The following is a 22,927-nucleotide window of genomic DNA, read 5'->3' as shown; positions in this document are numbered from 1 at the left end:
TTAATTCACTCAAATATTTAAAGAACTAAGAAATGCTTTGGGGTACAGCTGTAGTGAGAGAGAATTCACACAGCCTGAGATGAGTGCAATGTCAGCTAGCAACATGATCAAGCTATTTCCTTAAAAACACGGGGAGAAAGATAGGCATATATGTTAAAACAGTGCCATTAAGAGGTAGGTTGATTCAGAGTATATTTTATTTCAAAACACCTTCAGAATTGCAGATGAGAATTTGTCCTATAATATGGAAAAATCAAACTTTATCCTGAAAAGCTTTAGAGACTTTTATTTAATTTCCAGAGCAAGACTTCTCCGGGGAAATACATGCCTCAGGGCTGATTTTACGTCCTTGTTCCTCAGGCTGTAGATGAGCGGGTTCAGCATTGGAGTCACAAGGTTATTTAAGATCTGAATGACAGCACCCAGCAGGGGCCTGGGGTTGGGCTGTAGGTAGATGATGATGACTGGCCCATAAGCACAAAGAATTGCAGCCAGGTGGGCACTGCAGGTGGAGAATGCTCGTTGCCGGCCCTCTTTGGAGCGAATTTTGACTATGCAGATCCCAATGCGGGTGTAAGAAACCAGGATGAGAAAAAAGCAAATGAGAGACAAAAGACCAACATTAGTAAAACCTACTCTCTGAGCCAGAGATGTGTCCTCACAGGCTAGCGGTAGCACCACAGGTATGTCACAGAAGTAATAGCCCACCTTGTGGGGGCCACAGTAGGGTAACTGGAAAGTGAGGGAGGTTAGGATAGTGGCATGGACACAGCCACCCATCCAGGTCCCTATGGCCAAGACAGAGCACACCTTGTGGTTCATGATGACCATGTACCTCAAGGGAAAGCATATGGCCACAAAGCGGTCATAGGCCATCACTGTGTAGAGGAAACACTCAGTGCAGCCCAGGAAATGGTAGAAGAAGAGTTGGGCAGCACAACCCTGGAAGGAGATGCCGTGATCCTGCCCTGAGAGGTATAACAACATCTTGGGAGCAGTTGTAGAAGAGAAACCCAGGTCAAAGATGGAGAGGTTTCCCAAGAAAAAGTACATGGGAGTATGAAGCCGAGAGGAGGAGATGACAGCAGCGAGAATGAGCACATTTCCCAGGAGGGTGCACAGATAAAATGAGGAGAACAGGAAGAAGAGGGCCGTCTCTAGGCCCCCTGTCTCGGGGATTCCCAGCAGGATGAATTCGCTCACCGTGGAGTGATTTCTCATTTTTCTGGAAGAATCAGTTCTTGGTTGTCTGCGGAAAGAAAGCTGTGGTTGAATTAACTATGTACATAAATTTGCTGTGTTTAGATCAATGGAATGAAATGAAGAAGAAAATTATCTAGATATTTAGAGTGACATTTCCGGAAAAAAATTATCTTGATCTGTCCACATCACCCATGATGGGCATGCCATTCTGCAGCACAGTTCCAATGGCAGATGGCACTCACGAACAATCCCACTCGGCCCCGTAGGAGTACTCTCCTATCTTCCATTCTTCATACACACTGTTAGATGGCATCAATTGAATTGTTCCTTTGTGATTCTTGTGGAAGCCATACATGCAAAAGATACCGTGTCTTGCAATAGTCTCATCCTCTGGAGTCCCTGAAATCAGCGCAGATGAATGACTAGTAGCCTCTACCTCAGCCTCTAAAGTCTGTGATTCTCTAAGCAGATCCAAGTTAAACAACACTAATTTTGCAGCAGTAGGAGAAACAGGGTCAAGGGTAGTAAAAACGCCTTTACAAGTTTTATAATTTGAGAACTTCTAATATTTTTTTCTACTGTTCTGTTTTCCAACACAGTGAGATCTTTAAATTATAGATCACCCCATGGATTCTACTTGCCTAAGCCCTATCAATATCTATTCTCTCTCTCTTTCTGTCTCTCTCTCATTTATATATGATTGTGAGGAGAGCCAAGATAAAAAATAAAGGTAAACATAGCACAATGGCACAGGCCTTCAATCCCAGAGGCTAAGATAGGAGGACCATGAGTTCAAAGTCAGCCTCGGCAACTTAGTGAGGCCCTAAGCAACTCAGAGAGACTCTGTCTCAAAAAAAACAAAAAACAAAAAAAAAAACAAACAAAAAAAAAAAGGGCTGGGGAGGTGGTTTAGTGGTTAAGTGTCCCTGAATTCAATCTCCAGCGCACCCCTGCCTCCAAAAGTAAAACATTCAGGCACTCACATAGCAAATACTGTGCATATCTGACTGGATCTGTTGAATGTTGTCTTCCTTTCCTTCTCAGCAAAAGGAACGAGTCTCCTCTGCCTCAATCCCAAGCAGCTTGCAGGTGTCAAGTAGGGATTCTGAATTACTTTTTTTCAGAAACTTTCATGTAGAATGCCATGATTAGGTGTGCATCAGCTCTGTGACAGTCATTTCCTGTCTGACTTCAGGAACCGTGATAATTCATAAACACAGGAGATTTTAATAACCTTGGTCTTCCTTTGGGCATTAATCCTCCAAGTAAGGGACCTCATTGTGCAAAGGTGCAATTAACTACTTGGTATAACTAGAGCTCAGAAATGAGAAAGTGAGACGAAGAGAAAGAGTGAGTGAGAGAGAGAGAGAGAGAAAGAGAAGAGTATAATTACCTTCTAAAATATACTTTGTGGAATAATCATTTCTTTAAGTTGATCTGATACCTACATAGCACATATTTATGTGTGCACTTTTGTGTTTAGTGCTTTTTCATATAGTGATGTTTTTGTAAACCTTTTACACATTATTTTACTCCACAATACTGCCAGAATTGACCTATTGCAACAGCAACTGAGGTAGCTGAGAGAATTAAAGCAATTGATGAAAAGCTAGGCCCAATAAGGTGGGAACAAGGGCAGCTCTGGGGCTGTTAGCAGTAAGGATTTGTGGTGCAGCCTGAGAGCAAGGCTGTGCGATGACTCAGCTTCAGATCCCTCTGCTTCTGTAAACCCGACTTAATGTTCAGTCCAATGGCCTTGATTAAGTCACATGTTTGCCCTGTGCCCAGGGTCCAGGGTCCATGGTAATGAAGACAAGTAGTGCCCAATGGTAGGGGGAGGAACTACTGCCTAGAAAGACACATAGGAAATATGCTGAAGGGCCAACTAGTACTTGAACCCATTATTTGAAATGTCTGTCTTGTGTACTACCTGGTGTGTATTGTGGTTTCCATGTTAGTGTGATGAATATTTAATAAATATTGGGTAGAGGGTACCATACCTAATTCTTCAATGAATGCATTTGTTCATTTGTTTATTTACACATACATGAATTCCACTTATTCAAGAAACATCTAGAGGCAAGTTTATGCCAGGCATTGATCACTTGCTAAGTGAGACAGACAAAAGCCAAAAAAATGGGTTAGACATATTCCCTTGGCTCGAGAAGTGTAAAATTTCTCTGGGAGAAAAAGTATTGTTCAGTCTTATTTAAATCTCAAAATTCTGATGAAATCTACAGATAGGAAAAAGAAAGTAAATATTAAAGAAGATTTTGTCAGTTTGTGTGTTTTAAATGCCCAAATCATGGAAGGAGCTGGCATTTGGCTTGTTTTTCAGGACTTTTGTCCATAGAGTTTCTGATCAAGTTTTAGTGCTTACAGAATCTTTGGTAATTAGTCCACTCTGAAAATATGTGGAATCTGGAATCTTCATTCAAAAGTAAACAATGTTTTTCTTACACTCTAAATAAATGATAAAAGGATATAAGAGTAGATAATTCTACTGTCCTATTTATTCTGAATTTTTTTTTCTTTTCAGTATGAGAGAGGGAACTCAGGGCCTGTCACATGCTGGGCAGGCTCTTTGCCTCTGAGCCACACCCTCAGTCTCGTCCTTGATCATCTTCAACATCTTGGAGTGCCATGACCGGCCTGAAGAATTATTTTTTAAAAATAAAAGAGATGATACATATACTTGTAATGAACAATCAAAACTGTTTTGAATTTACTTTAGATAAAACTTATTCAGGGAAGGCAAATAAAATAGACGAGTTTAGATATTCAATAGAACACTTTACAACCAAGGTGGCATGGGCTAAATTACCATGATTGTCACAGTGAAAACACATTCCACATCCCAAGGGTCCAATGTTCTTTGTGATGATACTATTATTACTATTATAGAATTAGTAGTAATCAGAGCACAATGGGACAGACTTTGATAAAATAGCAAAAGATCTCTTATTTGTGTTTATAGTCCTTTTCTCCCAGAAAGCAACAAAATATCCCCAAATTATCATAAGCAACAAGAATAAAATTGCAAGTTTATTTTATCTGCTTGTTTAAGCAAAGATTGGCTGTTTGTGTCAAATAGCTTTCATATGTGTCTGGAACAGATCAAATATTTATCTTTAAGGTATTATTACTATTTATTTTAAATGATAAAAATAGATATATGTTTATGAGTACAATATGATGCTTTCAATTAGGTATACCTTTGAAATGGCTGAGTCAAGCTAATTAACATATGGAATACCTTGTATTTTCTCTTGCACTGAGAACTTAAAATCTACTCCCAAGAATTTTAAAGGATGCAACACATTTTTCTTAATTCTAGTCTCAGTGTTGTGCAATTTTCTCATGAACCTGTTTTCCCTGTTTAACTGAAATTTTGAATGCTTTGGTCAATATCCCCTTTCAGTCCCCAGACCCTGATAACCACCATGCTACTCTCCACTTCTGTGAGTTCAATTTTTTTTATATTCCACATACCAGAGAATATACATAGTACTTGTCTTCATCTGTCTGGTTTATTCACTCAGCCCAATGACCTCTAGATTCATCCATGCTGCTGCAAATGATAGGATTTCCTTCTTTCTTAGAGCAGAGTAGTATTCTGGTGTGTGTGTGTTTGTGTGTAACATTTTTAAGTCACTAATTTTTTATTATGAATTATTTCTTTTCCTTTCTTTTTTTAAATAAAATAATTTTTATTTTTACAGATTGTGTTCTGATTCATTGTACACACATGGGGTACGACTTTTCATTTCTATGGTTGTATACAATGTAGAATCACACCATTCATGTAATCATACGTATACATAGGGTAATACCGTCTGTTTCATTCTACTGTCTTTCTGCCCCCCACTCCCTCCCACCCCATTTTCCTCTACACCATCCAAAGTTCCTTCATTCTTCTCTTGCCCCCCACCACCTCCCTTCTTATATATTGTCATGCACTTATCAGAGAAAACATTTGGCCTTTGGTTTTTTGGGCTTGGCCTATTTCACTTAGCATGATATTTTCCAACTTCATCCATTTACCAACAAATGCCATAATTTTATTCTTCTTTATGGCTAAACAATATTCCATTGTGTATATATACCACAGTTTCTTTATCCATTAGTCAATTGAAGGGCATCAGGTTGGTTCCATAATCTAGCTATTGTGAATTGAGTTGCTATGAACATTGAGCTGCATCACTATAGTATGCTGATTTTAAGTCCTTTGGGTATAACCTGAGAAGTAGGATAGCTGGGTCAAATGGTGGGACCATTACAAGTTTTCTGAGGAATCACAATAGCCTCAAAAAAATAAAATAAAATACCTGGGAATCAATCTAACCAAAGAGGCAAAAGTTCTCTACAATGAAACCTACAGAATATTAAAGAAAGAAATTGAAGAAGACCTTAGAAGATGGAAAGATCTCCCATGTTCTTGGATAGGCAGAATTAACATTATCAAAATGGCCATACTACCAAAGGTGCTATACAGATTCAACACAATTCCAATTAAAATCTCTATGACATTTATCATAGAAACAGAAAAAGCAAGGCTGGGGATATAACTCAGTTGGTAGAGTGCTTGCATGTAAAGCACAAGGCCCTGGGTTCAATACCCAGCACTGCAAAGAAAAAAAAAAAACAAAGAAAAGAAACAGAAAAAGCAATCATGAGAAACAGAAAAAGCAATCATGAAATTCATCTGGAAAAACAAAAGACTCAGAATAGCCAAAGCAATCTTGGGTAGGAAGAGTGATGCAGGAGGTATCACAATACCAGAACTTAAACTCTAGTCTAGAGCAATAGTAACAAAAACAGCATGGCATTGGCACCAAAATAGACTGGTAGACCAATGGTACTGGATAGAAGACACAGAGACATACATATGGGTACATACATATGAGATAAATACAGTTATCTCATACTAGACAAAGGTGCCAAAAATTTACAATGGAGAAAAGATAACCTCTTCAACAAATGGTGCTGGCAAAACTAGAAATCCATATGCAGGAAATTATTAAACCCCTATCTCTCACCCTGTACAAAACTCAACTCAAAATGGATCAAGGATCTAGGAATTAGGCCCGAGACCCTTAACCAAATAGAAGAAAAAGTAGGCCCCAATCTCTGTCATGTTGTCTTAGGACCAGACTTCCTTAACAAGACCCCCATAGCATAAGAAATAAAAGCAAGAATCAATAAATGTGATAGATTCAGACTAAAAAGTTTTTTCTCAGCACAGGAAACAATCAATAATATGAAAAGAGAGCCTACAGAGTGGGTGAAAATTGTTTCCCCACACACTTCAGACAAAACACTAATCTCCAAAATTTATAAAGAACTTAAAAAACTTTACACCAAAAATACAAAAAACCCAATCAATAAATGGACTAAGGAAATGGGCAAACATTTCACAGAAGAAGCTATTCAGGTGATCAACAAATATATGAAAAAGTGCTCATCATCCTTAGTATTTAGAGAAATGCAAATTAAAACCACCCTAAGATTTCATCTAACTCCAATTAGAATGGTTATTATCAAGAACACAAGCAATAATAAGTGTTGGCGAGGATGTGGGGAAAAAGGCACACTCATACATTGCTGGTGGGGTTGCAAATTGGTGAAGCTACTCTGGAAAGCAGTACGGAGATTTCTTTCTTTTTTGTTTGTTTTATATTTTTTATTTGTTATAATTAGTTATACATGACGATAGAATGCATCACACATTCTGACACATCATACTTAAATGGAGTATAATTTTTCATTCTTCTGGTTGCACATGATATAAAGTTACACCAGTAATAATGTTTGATTCATTCTACGGTCCTTCCTACCCCCATACCTTCTTCCCTCCTTTCACTCCCCTCTGTCTAATCCAAAGTACCTCTGTTCTTCCTTAGCCTGCCCCATCCATGGTGAATTAGTATCCACATATCAGAGGAAACATTAGGCATTTGGTTCTTTAGGAGTGTCTTATTTAGCTTAGCATCATATTCTCAAGTTCCATCCTTTTACTGGCAAATGCAAATGTGTGATGACTTGATCAATGCCTCATTTCTCCTGTTAACCCATGTTCTCTTTGGCAGGGAGAAACCATGGCTAATTCCTGTTCTCCAGAATATAAAGCAGTTTGGCATATTATGGTAGTTGGTAAATTTCCATAGAATGAAAAAATGACTTGCCTGTGTCCTCTAATTCATTCAATTTCTCTCCTCCTCCCTTCTCCTTCTTCTTCTTCCTTGTCGTCGTCGTCTTCTTCTTCTTCTTCTTCTTTCTTCTTTCTTCTTCTTTTCTTCTTTTTCTTCTCATCCTCCTCCTCCTCCTCCTCTTGATCCTCCTCTTCTGTATAATTTCATTCTTCTTTAAGGCTGAGTAGTATTCCATTGTGTATATGTACCAGTTTCTTTATCCACTCATTGGTTAAGGGCACCTAGGTTGATACAATAGTTTAGCTATTGTGAATAAGCCACTCATTTTTAATCCATTAATCCATTAATGCATTGATAAAACATCTGGATGACTTCCTTATTCTGACTATTGTGACTAATGTTTAATAAACATGTATGTACAGTCATGTATTCAACAACCTTATTTCAAAGAATGATTTGTGCCTTATTTACATTGTACTCAGCAAAAACAAGTATCCAGAATATATTTTTCTCAACAAATGAAGGACATATTAAAAAAGCTATGCAAAAATAGCATTTTACCCTATAAGAAATTTTATTTATTAAAACTAGCCTTTTTTTAACAAAGGCTGAAGTGCAGGCAGTGCCGTGCTCCATAGCCAAGGTCATACAGAAAACTGATAGTGGTGCACTTGGTCTCAGTGTGAGACAGAGCAGTATTGGGCGACGAGCTCTGTATGTCTGTTTTCCCTCTGAGACTTGATGGATGTAATTGGCAGGTCCCATGCTTCAGATCCTGCTGTCTCTTCTTCAGCCAACAAAGAGTGTCCATAAGAAGTCACATAAATCTGGGCATGATAGACCACGCCTGTAACCCCAGCATCTCTGGAGTCTGAATCAGGAGGTTTTCAAGTTCAAGGTCAGCCTCAGCAACTTATCAGTCAAGGCCCTAAGCAACTTAGTAAGACTCTGCCTCAAAATAAAAAAGGGCTTGAGATGTAGCTCAGTGGTAAAACACCCCTGGATTAAATCCCCAGTACCAAAAAGAAGAAGGTGGGACAGGAGAAGGATACAGAAGAGGAGGATCATGAGGAGGAGGAGGAGGAGGAGGGAAATTGAATGAATTAGAGGACACAGGCAAGTCATTTTTTCATTCTGTGGAACTTTACCAGCTACCACAATATGCCAAACTGCTTTCTATTTTGGAGAACAGGAATTAGCCATGGTGTCTCCCTGCCAAAGAGAACATGGGTTAACAGGAGAAATGAGGCATTGATCAAGTCATCACACATTTGAACTCTAATCACTTAACATGGTCAGTGCTAGGAAGAAAAGCACAGTGGAGGGGAAATAGTGTCCTGTCAGCAACTGAGCACTCACACTGTGATCTGTAGGTAGGTGGGAATCCCTACAGGGTGGTGAAGACTCAGAGAAAACACTTTCCCAGCTGAGATCTGAAGAGTGAGTCTGCCTGCAGGGAGCGGGAGAAGACTCTAAGCAGAGGCAGTGGCCTGCACAGAGGCTGCACAGAAAAGGAGCTGGGAGAGCTGAGGAAGAGAGCAAAAGGGTTCTGTGCAAGATGAAGCTTGAGAAACAGAAATGAAGTAATTACTCAGGGTGGCCATGGTCACTTTAAAATTGTGTTCTCTGCAGGAAGAAGTTTAAGAAACATTGAGTTTTAAGTAGACTTGTGTTTCAGTATATTGTAGGAAGGCAGAATATGAGGAGACAATTCTTGCTACAGTGGGGATAGTGTTCTGGAGGAGCAAGTGTATATTCACAAACATAAATTAGGTCCCTGGTCAGAATTTTGAGATACTTTTTCAGGAAAAAAGGAGAAAGATATTCACAAGATCAAAGAAATGCAACTGGCAATGTGTTTGGATTAAGGCCTGGTGTTTGCCTCATCTGATGGCATCAGAGCAAATGTTCATTTTTGTTTTATACGTTTCTGTGTCTGACAGTACACTGAGAAACGGATTTCAATTCTCATTATCTAGATGAGTCCCCCACAGATGCCCCCTGGGAACACCTACCAGGTAGGAACCAACAGAAGATAGCAACAAATGGGAATAAGAATAATAAACCCCACTCTCTCTGATTAGAACATTTCCTTGTAAATGAGTTTAGGCATAATGGAGAAGAAACATAATTACTACAACACCATTGGGTTTTGAAATGACTGCTTTCTTTCCTCAGGAGTAATTACTCAGAATGTTTTTCCACTTCAACTTTTTAGATCTGCTTATCATTCTCACCTGATCACAGTCTGAAATATTCTTTCATTCCTCTTGAAAATAGTTTTTTAAAAAGCAAACGTTACAAACTCATCTCAAAATAGTAAAAGAACACAAAAAATAAAATGAAAGTTTTTCAAATTCCTGCAAATAAGGTTACATAATTTAACATTTAGTTGGATTTTGTTTCCAATGTCCATTTATACATAGACAATTGTACGGGAATAAAATAATGTGTAAGTATTCACAACCACTCTAAGAGATGGTGTGGCTCAGGCCAGAGAGATAAAATTGCATCATGGGACAAGTTACAGATGGGAATAATATGTCAAAAATAGACATAAATCCCAAGAAGAGATACATGGGAGTCTCGAGAGTAGAGGAAGAAAGCACTGCTATAAAGATCAATCATTTCCAAGTAGGGTGAATAAGCAGGTGACAGAGAAGATACCCAAGAGCAAAGTCTCCAGTCCCTCTGTCTGGGGTATTCCTAGGAGAGGGAATTCATTCAGCAAGATGTGACTTGGTGACAATGAATATATTGGTATTGTGTCTGTAACAATCAGACTCCACCTTCCTATCTTTATGTTCTTTGTGAAGTCACATTTTTTATAAAACTGCAAATATACGATATTGACACATTGCTAGTGGTGCAATTTATGAAACTGTAGAGTCATGAAACAAATCTTTTAGTACTACAACTTTTGTTTGTTTTCTGCATTGTCAAAATGTGTACTTAAAAAGGGTATTTGTGGTAACTACATTTAATATGGATCAATCTTCTTAACTGATTTGTAAGTATAGTATACATTAATGTCAAATACAGAAGAACATGTTCATCAGGGTATCTCTAGAACACCACATTTATTATGATTTTTTATTACTGGAATCAAATTTTCAAATGCTCTAAAATGGACTGCTTTTGACCAAAGACAAATTTAAACCTTTCCAATAACCCAAGGGAGCAATCATTACAGTGAATTTGTTTTTGGATCCAGAGTCCATGCCAAATAAAAAGAATTTAGATATTCATTAAAGTGCAGTGTTGTCTAATTCTTCATGTAGGATAGATAGGATGGGTATTGAACATACATCCTCATAAATGCTGGCAACTGATCATTGTCTATTGCTGGAGCTAAAAACTGTGACATCTGCCTTTTTGGAACTTAAAATAGCTTCATGATCCCTCCGGAGTCTCACCCATAATGTATCCTGGAGAAGGAGCCCTCTGAGCATAAGCAATTAAATACTGAATGTTCAGGGAGTTTTGGAATTACAAAATAATACGCAATAACCGAGGTTCTCTTAAAAGACATTGGAGATCAAAAAGCTTTAGAATCCTTCCTGACCACCCCCATTTTTCAAAGAGGAGAACTCAGACTCCAGAGATGTCGTCTGTTGCAATGTGGGGAACCTCTAGCCTGGGTCACAGGTGATAGTCTCCCTGAGGTATGTGCAGAATCTGCCCCTGGAAGCAGATGGGGCCCTGTGCTATGTGCTCTCAGCCATCTTGAATCTTAGATACCATCTCTCCGGTAAGTACTTTTCCACCTGAATATTGGTGGTGGCATAATTCCCCTTCATTTTTGGGTGTGCTGAAAAGTATTGGAAAGGAAAACAAAATGTGAGTCATTTTTTGTAGATCGTCTTGACAGTTGCCTTGATATGAAAATTCCTATGGTCCCTTTGGATGAACTGCCCTACACACTCAGCATGGTCACCACCATAAGGTCCCAGCATGGCATCCAGAGGGTCCACTCCAACTGCCCCTTAAGTGCTGTTGAGTTCCTTGCAGATGATAAGACATCCACCCAGGTAATCAGTAAGAGAGGACTGTTGTTGCCAGGACCTTATGCCTTGGGTCTTGACTTTGTCCAAACCTTCTCAGGTGGTCCCTATTAACCCAGAGGGAGATACAATGTGCTCCCTCCTCACTCAAGTTTAATGTCCTGAGTCTTCTCTTGATTCTCCCCTCTGCATCTGGTTATGCTCACTGATGAAGGAAGTATATGTCCCTCAGCTCTGACCTCAATCCCAGGCAGCAAAGAGTGATGGCTATAACCTGGCTTCCTTGCTGGTCCCCAACTCAGGTTTCCTTGGCTGAAGGACAAAAGTTTAACAGGGATGTGGAACCCCTGATTTACTACAGTGAGGTGCACAGCCCCAGAGTATCTGTGGAGATGGGGATGCCTGAGAAGAAGCTGGGTAATTTTTTTTCTCCCTTTGTGCTCACCTTTTGGAAGATGGCTGTCTTGGAATGACTTTCAAATACCTTTGCTTCCATTTTCTCTCCAGTAGCAGGTAAATCTACTGAAGTGAAATACTGAAAGAGCTTCACTACGGTATGCAAAGTGGTCAGCGTGGGTGTACCCTGTGATAATGTTATGGGCAAGTTTAAGTAGTAGATAGTGATGAAGGATGTGAACAAGCAATTCTTAATAGAAAACACAGGCATTTATACACATGCAACAGTTATCAGACTGGACAGAAATGCAAATAAAAATGATCATATGACATCTTTATGTTTTAAAACATCAAAGATTTATAAATATCATAATGTCTCATGTTTCCAAAGACATGACTTTGACCCTGTCATAGATTACTATGAACAAAATATTTTGTGTCAATCTTTTCAAGACAAATTTTGACATATATATCTAAATAAATGCTCAATTTTATAATTACAATTTTTAGAATATTACCTAAGGAAATAAATATAAATAGAAATAAAAATATGCACTGGATACATTTTAATGATAATTTTAACATTATCAAATATTCATAAACAATCAAAATCCATTTCATTGACTATGCTGTGCCTGCATTAACTTGATGATTTAATATGCAGCTACTGAAATAATGTACATTGGCATATTGAAATAACTTGGAAGAAAGATCTCCAAGTAATTGGAAGTAAGAAACAAATCATACAAGCAAGTTACCACTATAAAATAACATGCAATAGGAAAAAACATTTTTAAAAAAAGAAATATGAATATAGTAATTGTGATTAGATTAAGACAAGGTTTGGTTTCTTGATTTCCTTTTTTATTTCAAATAGATACATCATACCTACATGTAATATCCCTGAAATTCTTTCTAATTTCCTTTTTTAAAATTGTGATAAATAATAAAATTTAACACCTTAACTATTTCAAGTAGACCGTTCTATGGCCTTGATTGATTCACCTTTCACCACTATCGATCTCTAAAACTTGTTTAATGTGCTAATTATTAATTTCTAATACTACTTAGTGTCTTAGTAAGTTTAGTTTCTACTTAGTATTCTTTTTCTAATTTTCTCTTATCATCCATATCTTCCTGAACACATATGTGCTTTTGGTAGTAATGAAAAGTATACAACCAAGTGAATCTGTTGTCCTGTTGGCCTTCCTGGCTCCATGCCCTGGGTTGCAGGGACCATGAAACATGACTGGAAAGATACTGTCACTCTGCAGCATTTTCCTCATGGTTGGAATGGAGGCATCCCTGGGACAGTCACCTTCACGGTGACATGGTTGGGACTAGGCTCTTGCTTCTGTAACTACAACTGCTGTGGAGACAGTTCCTGGGAGTCACTGTCCACAGGCCATGGCAGATTCTCATTGCTGATGTGTGGCCAACGTAGTTTCATACTTGAGCTTGCAGAGTGGCATTCTTTTTTTTCTTTCTTTTTGTTTTTTTAAGGACCTATTGAGTGTCTATAAATTTATTTTAAAGAACTTACTCAATATACATTAACTGAAATAATTATGCAAAATAATATAGTTTTGACTCAAATAGAAAACAAAAATACAGTTATTGGGATAAGATACATGAGGAAAAGAGCTATAAAAGAACAATGAACCCATTCAAACTGATAACTCCTCACAAAATAACATGCCTGGGAAGAAAATAATCTTAGTTTTCTATACTTTTCCTTAGCGTCCTAAGTTTGCATCATAATTTTTTTTATGTTATCTTGGTTATTTATTTGCCTTTTAAGTAGGTTACTATATTCTTTATTGGAGATAGATATTGTTTTGTAGCATAGATTATACATTTTCAATCAAAACTCATTTCATAATTAATATGAAGTAGATATAAAACTTTACAAATAGAAAAGGTAATGTTTTTAAAATTCTGGCAATTAAAATTAAAGATATAAATAAAAAAAAGAGAAAAATAATGCAGAGCATTATTATCTCAAACTAATAAAATTCAAGAGATGAAAAAAAATTTCTTAACATTAAGATTTTTTATTGAAATAAAGATATATGAAATCAGTAAAACTGCTGCATCCAGCTTGATGAATTGTAACCTATATTGACATATATCCACCACTCAGATAAAGAACCTTTGCACCAACCCAGAAGTTTCCCTCATGCCCTACCCTGGTCATTGTCACCCTATCCCCATTAGATTAATTCTCTCTGTTGTTTACATGTGTGTTTTAATAAGTCATGATTTTCATATACCAAAATAGACACAAAAGTATAGCATCTATGTATACACCTATGAAATTGCTATCCAAATCAAGATACTTTCTCCCATTGCTCTATATATCTAAAATTCCATAAACACCAGCCCCCATTATACTATTATTGATAAAATATCCTTCTTTATTTTCCATTGCATTTTTCTCAAAACTAACTTTAGAATTATCAAACTCAAAATTACGTTTCAATTTGCTGCAATTTTTGTGCTAATTTCACATGGTACACCAGAACATTTTTATAACACTTAGCTGAAGTATCCAGGTACATGATTCATTTCAATCAATTCCTTTTCTTTATTTATCCCAACAAGATAAAACAGCTCTCTCTACAGAGATCTAACATACCTCTTCTTGAGTCCATCCCTAGTTTTTATAGATATTTTAGTCCTATTTTGAATGGAGTCTTCATTATTGCTGATGCCATCATAGGATGCTTTTATTTATTATAGCTAATCTTATTTTGGTTTCTTTATTAATCTCTTACTATTTACAAGAATGTTCATAGCATCAGTTTTCATAATAGGTCAAAACTGGAAGCAAATCAAATATCCAGAAAAATAGGAAAGTATAATTCTGTTGTATTCACACATTGCAATGCTACAGTTAAAAAGGAGAAGTAGCCAATTGTCTGCTGAAATGCACCCTGGGTGAAGATGCCAGATCAAAAGAGCAAATCTTGCATGAGTCTACTCATATGAAATTGAAAAACTGGCAAATAGTATAGGGTGATAATAGTTAAAATAATTTTCTTTTTAAAGAGATGTTGACTGGGGAGAGACAATAGACAACTCGTGGGTAAGGAAATGTTCAGAGTGGCATTCTTTGTGTGACCTCACTGGTCAACCATTCTTCCTTATGGCTTGCTGTCCATGCTGAGGTCCCAGCCTCAAGAATGTTTGCTATATCTATTTCCTCTCCCATGAAGCTGCACACTCTGCCTGGTACATTAGTTACCTTTGTTTGCTTCCTATTGGTGAGCTCTTCATGCCATTGAAATATGTTAGCAGCGATTGGTTTTTAGGCAGAATTATTTCATAATGTTCAATTTCAGAAGATAAGGATGGAGATCTCTGTCTCTTTCCTTATCTGATATTTTCTAGGCCCCATGCAGATTTTCTTATCTGTTCCCATGACCAGTTCTATAGGTCCCAGAGGGACATCAAGGGCACCCTTACCAGTCCTATGAATCCCTTCCAGCAGTGAAATTTTTAAAAAAATGCTGCTTCATAGCTCAGATGTTTGGCCAAATTGATTTGCTGTTCATTTACCCAAAAGGAAACAAATGAAATCTTGGAGTGGCAACCTGGTTCAATAAAACTGGCTTCATGTGCCACATGAAGCATACCAGTACAGAGAGGAAAGAACAATACATTATTTTTTAAAACTTAGGATAGAAGCATTTACTATATTAAGAGAGTGATGTCTTTTAAAATGAAAATTTTAATTAACAAATTTATTGCATGAAATTACTTTTAGAAATAATTTTATAAAATTGTTAAGAGTTTAATGTGAGTTAAGTCCTCGGCTAAGTTTCTTAAGGGTACTGTATCACTTAACCAACAAAACAACCATATTAGGTAGGTATTATTACTTTGATTTTTCAGATGAGGAAACGGTAGAGCAAGTGGTAGAACTAAGGTTTAAAATACCTTATTTGAAAACAAGGAAACAGAGATTGATGGAGTTATAGATAATTTGAATGAGGCCAAAAGAATTACAGTAGCTAATATACACGCAGTGCTCACCATGCATGGGGAGGTGTTCTGAACAATTCCTATGTATGAACACCCATCATTCTCATCCAACCTTTCTGACTTTCCAGGACCTTGCCAGCTCCACAATAACCAGGTGTCTCTTGTTACAGAAAGGAATCTATCTTACTCATGAAAACGATGCTACGTTATATATCCAGATGTCTGGATTGTGTAAACATCATTTTTTCTACTAGTGTGTTTCAAATATTTTGTGGGTGATACCCACTATATTCAGTAGCCTGTTTGAGTAGTGGAGTATCCCATGAATACAAGATTAAACTGACACAGGTTTCACTCACACTGAAGGCTACTAAGGATTTAATTCTATCATTCTGGATTCAGTTTATAAAAATGCAATAATGGTACATGATTCCATATCCTCTTATAGTCTCTGAACTATAAAAGTGGAGTTAATATAATCCAGCCATTCTCATTTCATTTCCATCTCAATAATGATGCTTTCATTCCAACATCAATTTTCATTTACACCTCAAAATAAAATCACAGATATGGTTTTAACAGTTTATCCATTCAGGGTGGTCTCCTCAGGTCTCCCCTATCCCATTGTTTATGTGAAGCTACTTAAATTCAACACGAATCCCAGGACTTTCCTTTCTTTCAGAGAGTATCAGTGAGTCCTTCACACCCCAATAACTTGGAATTTCATTGGTGTATATATTACTTATAAATACTCTTGTAATTTATGAGTTTCAAAATTATGCACATGAACATCAGTTTTTCAAAACTGCAATTAAAGTTTTAAACAGTGACCTTTGTGATAAGATTTCCATTTATTTGATATGAAGAGAAGGTATGCTTCTGCAGATAAACTTACCTGCTTCTTTTGGCAAATGCCTGCAAATGCTCACCTCATGTGTCTCACTCATTTGGGGAGCTGCCAGGAAAATAGCTTCCAGGGATACTATTACAATTGTTGCTTATTCCTCTCTTACTTTTCTACCTGTTTATACCTGTTCATCCAAGCCATTTGCAAGCTAATACGGCATAAAAATCAAACACAGAAATTTAGATTTTTTTTCCTGTTCCCTATTGAGTTCACTATAGTTGATTCCTGGGAGCTTTAAGATTCTTGGGTTCCCTTTTTTCTCATAGGATCTTTTTCCTTTTTTGCATAGATTCTTTAATGGGAGATCCTTCTGTCATGGTGAGTTTCTATCTGGACATTCCTGAGGATGAGGCATTTGTGATCTGTGGAGAATTTGTCTTCCTTATGGACTGCTCAGGAAGTATGCAGTGCCCCATAAGTCACCAGGACAGATCTCAGTCAAGCATAGAGGCAGCCAAGGTAAATCCAGTTCCTTTTCCTGAGTCAGGTAGACAAATGAGGATGAATCTAAGGGGTTAAAGTGTAGTCCCTTTGGAGGTGTAAGACTGCTGCCCAGCTGAGAAGCTGCTGGCACAACCACTCTGAGTCTTGGAAGATAATGTGGCGTGAAACCAGGGTGACAACCTGCAGCCCCAGGAGTTGGCTTGGCAGGGTCTGAGCAGTTCCTCTCACTCTCTCCTCATCCTCTCTCCCCTTCAGGAAACACTGATCCTGCAGCTAAAGAGTTTGCCTATAGGCTGTTATTTCAGCATCTATCAATTTGGATCTTCCTATGAGAAATTCTTCCATAAGTTTCTGAAAAGACCAGAAAATTAATCCTTTAAAGGAAGGAATTAGATTGTTAAAGGAATTACTGAAGAATTGATCTGGGCTTTGGTGATTTCAGGTGGGATTACTATTTGATTTGGATTTCTCAGCTGTGGGCAATGTCCAACTGCTATCTTATACCCTGTTGTTTGTTTCTCTCAGGGCGAGTGTGATGTATACTCAGCAAACAATGGAGAAGGCAGTGAAGAAAGTTAAGCTCATGAGAGCGAACCTAGGGGGCACTGAGATCTTAGCCCCTCTTCAGAGCATTTACAGGAAGCCCTCCATCCCTGGTCACCCACTACAGGTAGGAATTGGAGCAGACCTAACAGAAGGACACAGAGAAAATGAAAGACTCAGTGTTCCTGAGCTTCACTGCACGAGTTTAAAAATGTGGTGTGTAAGTGGAAGACTATTTTACAGTAAAGATAAATAAAGACACAAGGTATTTTTCTCCCTTTGCTCAATCTGATGGACAGTGGAACTGCCTTTGTGGAGTGCTCAAAAGCCTCTAATGAAGTCAGTGGGTGGAGGAGCTGAAAATCCCCAGGGTTGCCGGAAGTCCTGTGAGGACACGGTGCCTGTGACAGGAGAGCACAAGGTAGTGTGCACCTGTTTGAAGAGCCCTGGAGTCTCTGGAGTTTACAAAGGCAAATCCTGATGCCTTACGATGAAATTGAGGATTGAGGATGTGTGTTTTCTTTCTTTATACAGCTTTTTGTCTCCACAGATGGAGAAGTTGCTGAAACATTTACTGTAATTAAAGAAGTATAGTTTGACAGCAAGAAACACAGGTACAAACAATGTGATTTCTGCTGGATGACCAGACCCCATTGGTACCACAGGAAACCTACAGCCCCATGATACCAGGGTTTACATCAGGAATTGTCCACAATGGAGACTATTTTTTCCTGCTTTTTATATGCTTATATTAGTATTACCAAGGCATTCTCTGTTTATATTATTATGAAATCTGACAGGTTAAGTATGTTTTCATGCACATGAAGTAGGACAGTAAGATCTTTCCAACTGAAGATCAGAAGGCCAAACACTAAGAATGGCCTTCCTGGGCAGATTCAGCACCCTAATTGTCCCAGGCAGGTACACAGGGCGAGTTTTTTATATCTTCTTTCACTCGTCAGAGGAATGTTGTAGTCAGCTCCAGTGCCATGTTGACCATTGGTGGGGATATGGATATGGATAGATTTGTTACGTTTTCAGGTCCTCAGTTCTTATTTGGGAAATGGAAGAGAAATCTGTTGCTGAGGAGACTAAGTTTGAGTAAAATCTACTATTAATTTCAGGTAATTTTAAAGCTCCCTCTGGCATCTATTTCCTGACACTCCGACACTTGACACGGTTCGGTTGATCATTCTCCCTCTTGGGGGCCATAGGCGTGGCATGTCTCCATGTGTAGTTGCTTTTTAATATTAATAATCAACATTTAACTATAAACTTATTGGAAAAACATGGGAAGGTTTTACTGTATTGGGACACAAAATAGTACACAATAAAAAATTAGCAGTGTACGTAAATAAAATATATGAAAATAAACAATTGCTGTACTCAAGTTAAAAGGAACCTGTGATTGCTTTATTATAATAATTTCTAAATATAGATGGATAAAGAGGCATTCCTCTGAGCTTGGATGCAGTGTTTAGCCTTTGTTGCTTTCCTAGTTTCAATAGTTGATTCTAGAGATACTTTACATAATAAAAATATTTAGGTTACTCATAAATATAATTTGTGTTTTTCCTATGTTTAGTCTAATTCTTTGAGAATCAGAATAAGATTGTAGTCCACCATTATATGAAACAGAATAGACTAACTATTAACTATAAGTTGATTTCTTTGCCCTTTGATAATAGTAAAAGTTTCTCACTGTTAAAACACTGGAATTCATTGTGGGGGTGGTTTCTCAGAAAATCTAGTGATGTGTTTGTTCTGAAGATTAAAGGCTAACAGATCATGGTGCCCTCAGTTTATCTGGGATACAAGGTTGTTTTAATCTAGCTGGGAAATAAGGTATTTTGGTCTGGGCTGTCATACAGACAGAATGTGTACTTAGAGAAGCATAGATTGTACTTTTGAAGGTTTTTCTTATTCTAAACGAACCATAAAATGATATAATCATTAGTAAAGAAAAATATCTATGAAAAGGCTGGCAGAAAAAATAAAGATAGATTCAGCCTCAGAACACTTGGTGTCTCTGTGTGCTCTTTCTCCACCGTGCTGACACCTCCCATCCACCGAGGACCCCCGATCCCTGCTCGTGCTGGACCCCGGCAGCTCCCCAAATATAAAACATGCTCCATAAGTAACTTCTATAACAGTTCTCATCAAGGAAGTACCTTAACTCATCATGAGTTGTCACCATTCCTTGTTAATTGTATACGTTCCCTCTTGGGTTCCTGTGTCTAACCTCCGTTCATTTGTAATCACAGATGTTTCTCATTTGGCATTGAAGAAGGTGACTCCACCAGCTTAATAAAAAGCATTGCCCCGGTGACAGGGGGCACTTCAGAGTTCATCACAGGCAAGGACAGGATATAGTTCAAGATGAGGGATAAGCCATGTGTCCAGAGGTGGGCAGTCCAGACCAAGTATGCAGCAGGGTGGAGGACACTGCTGCAAGGGCAGGAGCCCAACTTGCCTCCAGGATACATTTTCCCAAAGGCCTGGGCTGTATCTTTAGCATGGCTACTTTTGATCTCACAAATGTGCCCACTGTACATCTGAAATATGATCATATTAATTGGAAAACCAGAATAAGAATCTGAAAGAGGTTGAGGCTTTTGTATTTGAGAACAATTGCAGAGAAACTAAGAGCTCTGGCTGTCATGTTTAAGACTCCAGACCTGTGCTTCAGGAACTCTTTAGAGGTAAATAATAGTCCATTATCAGTATGAGCAAGGAGATGTCTCTGCTTCTATTTCTAAGCTCCTCTTTCCCAGTTGCTGCCATGTCTTCTCTAGTTCCATTCTCCAGGGATCAACTTTCTCTAACATATCCTTCATTCACATTTATGCTGTTAAGTCTCTTAACCTTAACTTCCTCATGTATAAAGCAGGATAGATAATACCCACATCCCAAGATAGGATTAAGAATCAAGCATAACGTATGTTATGTCACATAGTACCTGATACATAATAAACATTCAGTTAATTGTGGCTGTCCTTCCCGTCCTTGGTTTGGTTCCCTTTCCTCCATCAGGCTCTTAGGTGCCTGAAGCACTCTCTACAGCCTGCAATATGGAATATCTCTCTCAGCTGGAATTTGCCTCCTGGTGTATCTGCTACCATGCTTTCCCCAGAACCAACTGCCATGTTTAGGGGTCAGAGGTCAATCATTTAAGCCCTGCTCACTGGGAGCATGCAGGTGAGTCAGATTAGTAACTGGCCTGACAATTTCATTGAAGTTGGTAGGTGGATTTACATTTTAGCAAGATTGCAAATCCCAGGTAGAGTCAGCCCACCATCTTCTCCACCATTTCAGGTCTCTGACTTCCTGGGCTACCTGATTGCCACTTGGAAATTGTAATGAACTGAGCTCTTTACAGGTGCCACTGTTCTAACATTTTCCTGATCCTCTCTGCCTCCAATCACTTCTTTTATCCAATTTTTAGGCAGATGAGTCTACAGGAGAAGTATGCCTGAAGTACATGCTCCAGGACAAGAATTTTAAGCATAAGCTGACATTTTCTCTACAACCCAAGCCAGATGCCAAGCAAGAATTTAGCTTCCTTATTCTTTCCCCATATTTCTCTTCATTTTCCTTCTCTCTTCTATCATCATTAAAGTTTGGATACCTTCTCTTGATTATGGCTTCAATTGTTTCCCTATATTTGGCTTTTACTCTTTAAACATTCAATCTTGTCTCTGCTCTTCCCTGATCTTTTCTTTCCTCTGCCTTCCCTAACATTTGGAACCCAAAGTAACTGTGGCTGTTCTCTGTAAGTCTCAGAATGTTTTGTTTCTTTTTTTTTTTTTTTCTTTTAGCTTCACCATTCACCATCTTGCTGCAAAGTCCTTGATTCAGAGAAAAGACCTGGGTTTCAGTGAGACCCCAGTTAAAGATAAAAAAAAAGATGTGTTGAAGATCAGCACTGAATTTGGAGTTATCAGCTCCTTCACAGCGTTCATTGCTATAAACAAGGAGCTCAAGCAGCCAGTGCAGGGGCCCCTGGCTTACAGGCAGATCCCAAGACCAATTCTGTCTCTTGATAACTTTAAATGTCAAGAATGTGTTTCCTGGTGAGTGTATCCATTCAGACTCCCACAGACTAAGTGTCCTGGATATCTGAGTACATTAGTTAAGGAAAAACTTGTGAAAGACCTTAAACTGTCTCATTTTCTTGAGCCTCCACATCCAAGATTTTTTGGTGAATGTTAAACTTTTCTGTGCTAAGAAGATAAAATACGGCCCATTGGCAGAGAGATTTAAGATGGGGGGATGTTGGAATATAGAAAGTACCCATGAGCATTGAAAAACCAAACTCTTTAAATCTGAAGATAATTTATCAATGAGGTGGTTAATGATCACACAGACAGCTAATGTTCCGAATGACCTGATAAGGGAAGTGGTAGAAGAGAGGACTCAATGAATGGAAAAGTTATAAAAAGAACACTGAAGTTAGTTGGAAAGTGGAAAGCCTAGGGAGAAGTAGAAACATTTGTGAAGGAGAGTTTGTAATATAAAGCCGATACCCTGCCTCCCAACTACTTGTCAATCTGCGTTCTGCCCGCCTCTTACTTTACAGGAATTTCCAGCTTATGCTGCCACCATTTTCCTGCTTCCCACGTTATGTCCTAACATGCTAGATAGCTATTGGTTCACCAGTCAGCTTGCAAGTATTCTCCTCTGCTACTGGTTCCTTCCAGCCCGGGAGATTCCAATATCTGGGAGAAGCACACACGCGATCTTCCCCTTTTTCCTTTCTTTTCACCCCGAAGTGGACATGTTAGTCATCCACATAATAAAGTCTCTTGCGTGAGACCTCATGTACGGGGTGCATTTTTCTGGGAGCTATTGGCGAGCCGCAACTGAGACGAGCGAGCAGGCAGCAGTTCAGCGGGATCGCACAAAGGCGGCTAGAATCGCCGCGGGTTCCAAGCTGCCTTACAGAGTTGAGGATCCAGTATCTCAGCTTATGTAGTGAAACCAAACTACTAAAAAGAATCATAGTGTATGTGAATCTTTTCAGCAGTACTCAGCAGATTTGGCACAAGAATGAAGCAAGTAGACAGTTGGGCTAATTTCAATGTTGGGAATTTGCCTGATAGATGTAACAAAAGCAAATTAACAATATGGAGTTGAAAGTATCCACAACGTAGTGGCAACTGTTGTACTTGAAATTTAGACTGCATACAGAATAAAGATGGAAGCAAGCTGATATACAGGAAAAAATAGAGGAATCAGGACTTATATGTTTTAATGGAGGTCAAAATCCAGGTAAAACAAAAATCTCTAGA

The 22,927-nt window shown here is 38.3% G+C and overlaps 1 protein-coding gene and 1 pseudogene across 2 annotated transcripts; one reads left to right on the top strand and one right to left on the bottom strand.

Moving 5' to 3' along the window:
- Positions 1–285: 285 nt before the first annotated feature.
- Positions 286–1,221, bottom strand: LOC306640334 (putative olfactory receptor 10D4; the record flags this gene model as incomplete). The annotated part of the gene is made up of 1 exon (XM_079104533.1): positions 286–1,221. The coding sequence occupies one exon, from the start codon at positions 1,219–1,221 to the stop codon at positions 286–288; it is 936 nt and encodes a 311-aa protein (XP_078960659.1).
- A 6,080-nt stretch (positions 1,222–7,301) lies between these two features.
- Positions 7,302–22,611, top strand: LOC306639911 (von Willebrand factor A domain-containing protein 5A-like; annotated as a pseudogene). Its single transcript has 14 exons — positions 7,302–7,356; positions 10,939–11,106; positions 11,214–11,386; positions 11,662–11,776; positions 15,871–15,971; positions 16,939–17,108; positions 17,349–17,440; positions 17,619–17,763; positions 18,171–18,250; positions 19,901–20,008; positions 20,678–20,834; positions 21,082–21,182; positions 21,455–21,709; positions 22,482–22,611. The product of its transcript is annotated as a von Willebrand factor A domain-containing protein 5A-like (transcript).
- Positions 22,612–22,927: the final 316 nt, after the last annotated feature.

Source organism: Sciurus vulgaris, assembly GCF_902686455.1.
Source record: "Sciurus vulgaris genome assembly, chromosome: 11".
Classification (NCBI taxonomy): domain Eukaryota; kingdom Metazoa; phylum Chordata; class Mammalia; order Rodentia; family Sciuridae; genus Sciurus; species Sciurus vulgaris.
This window is presented reverse-complemented; position numbering and strand designations above follow the sequence as displayed.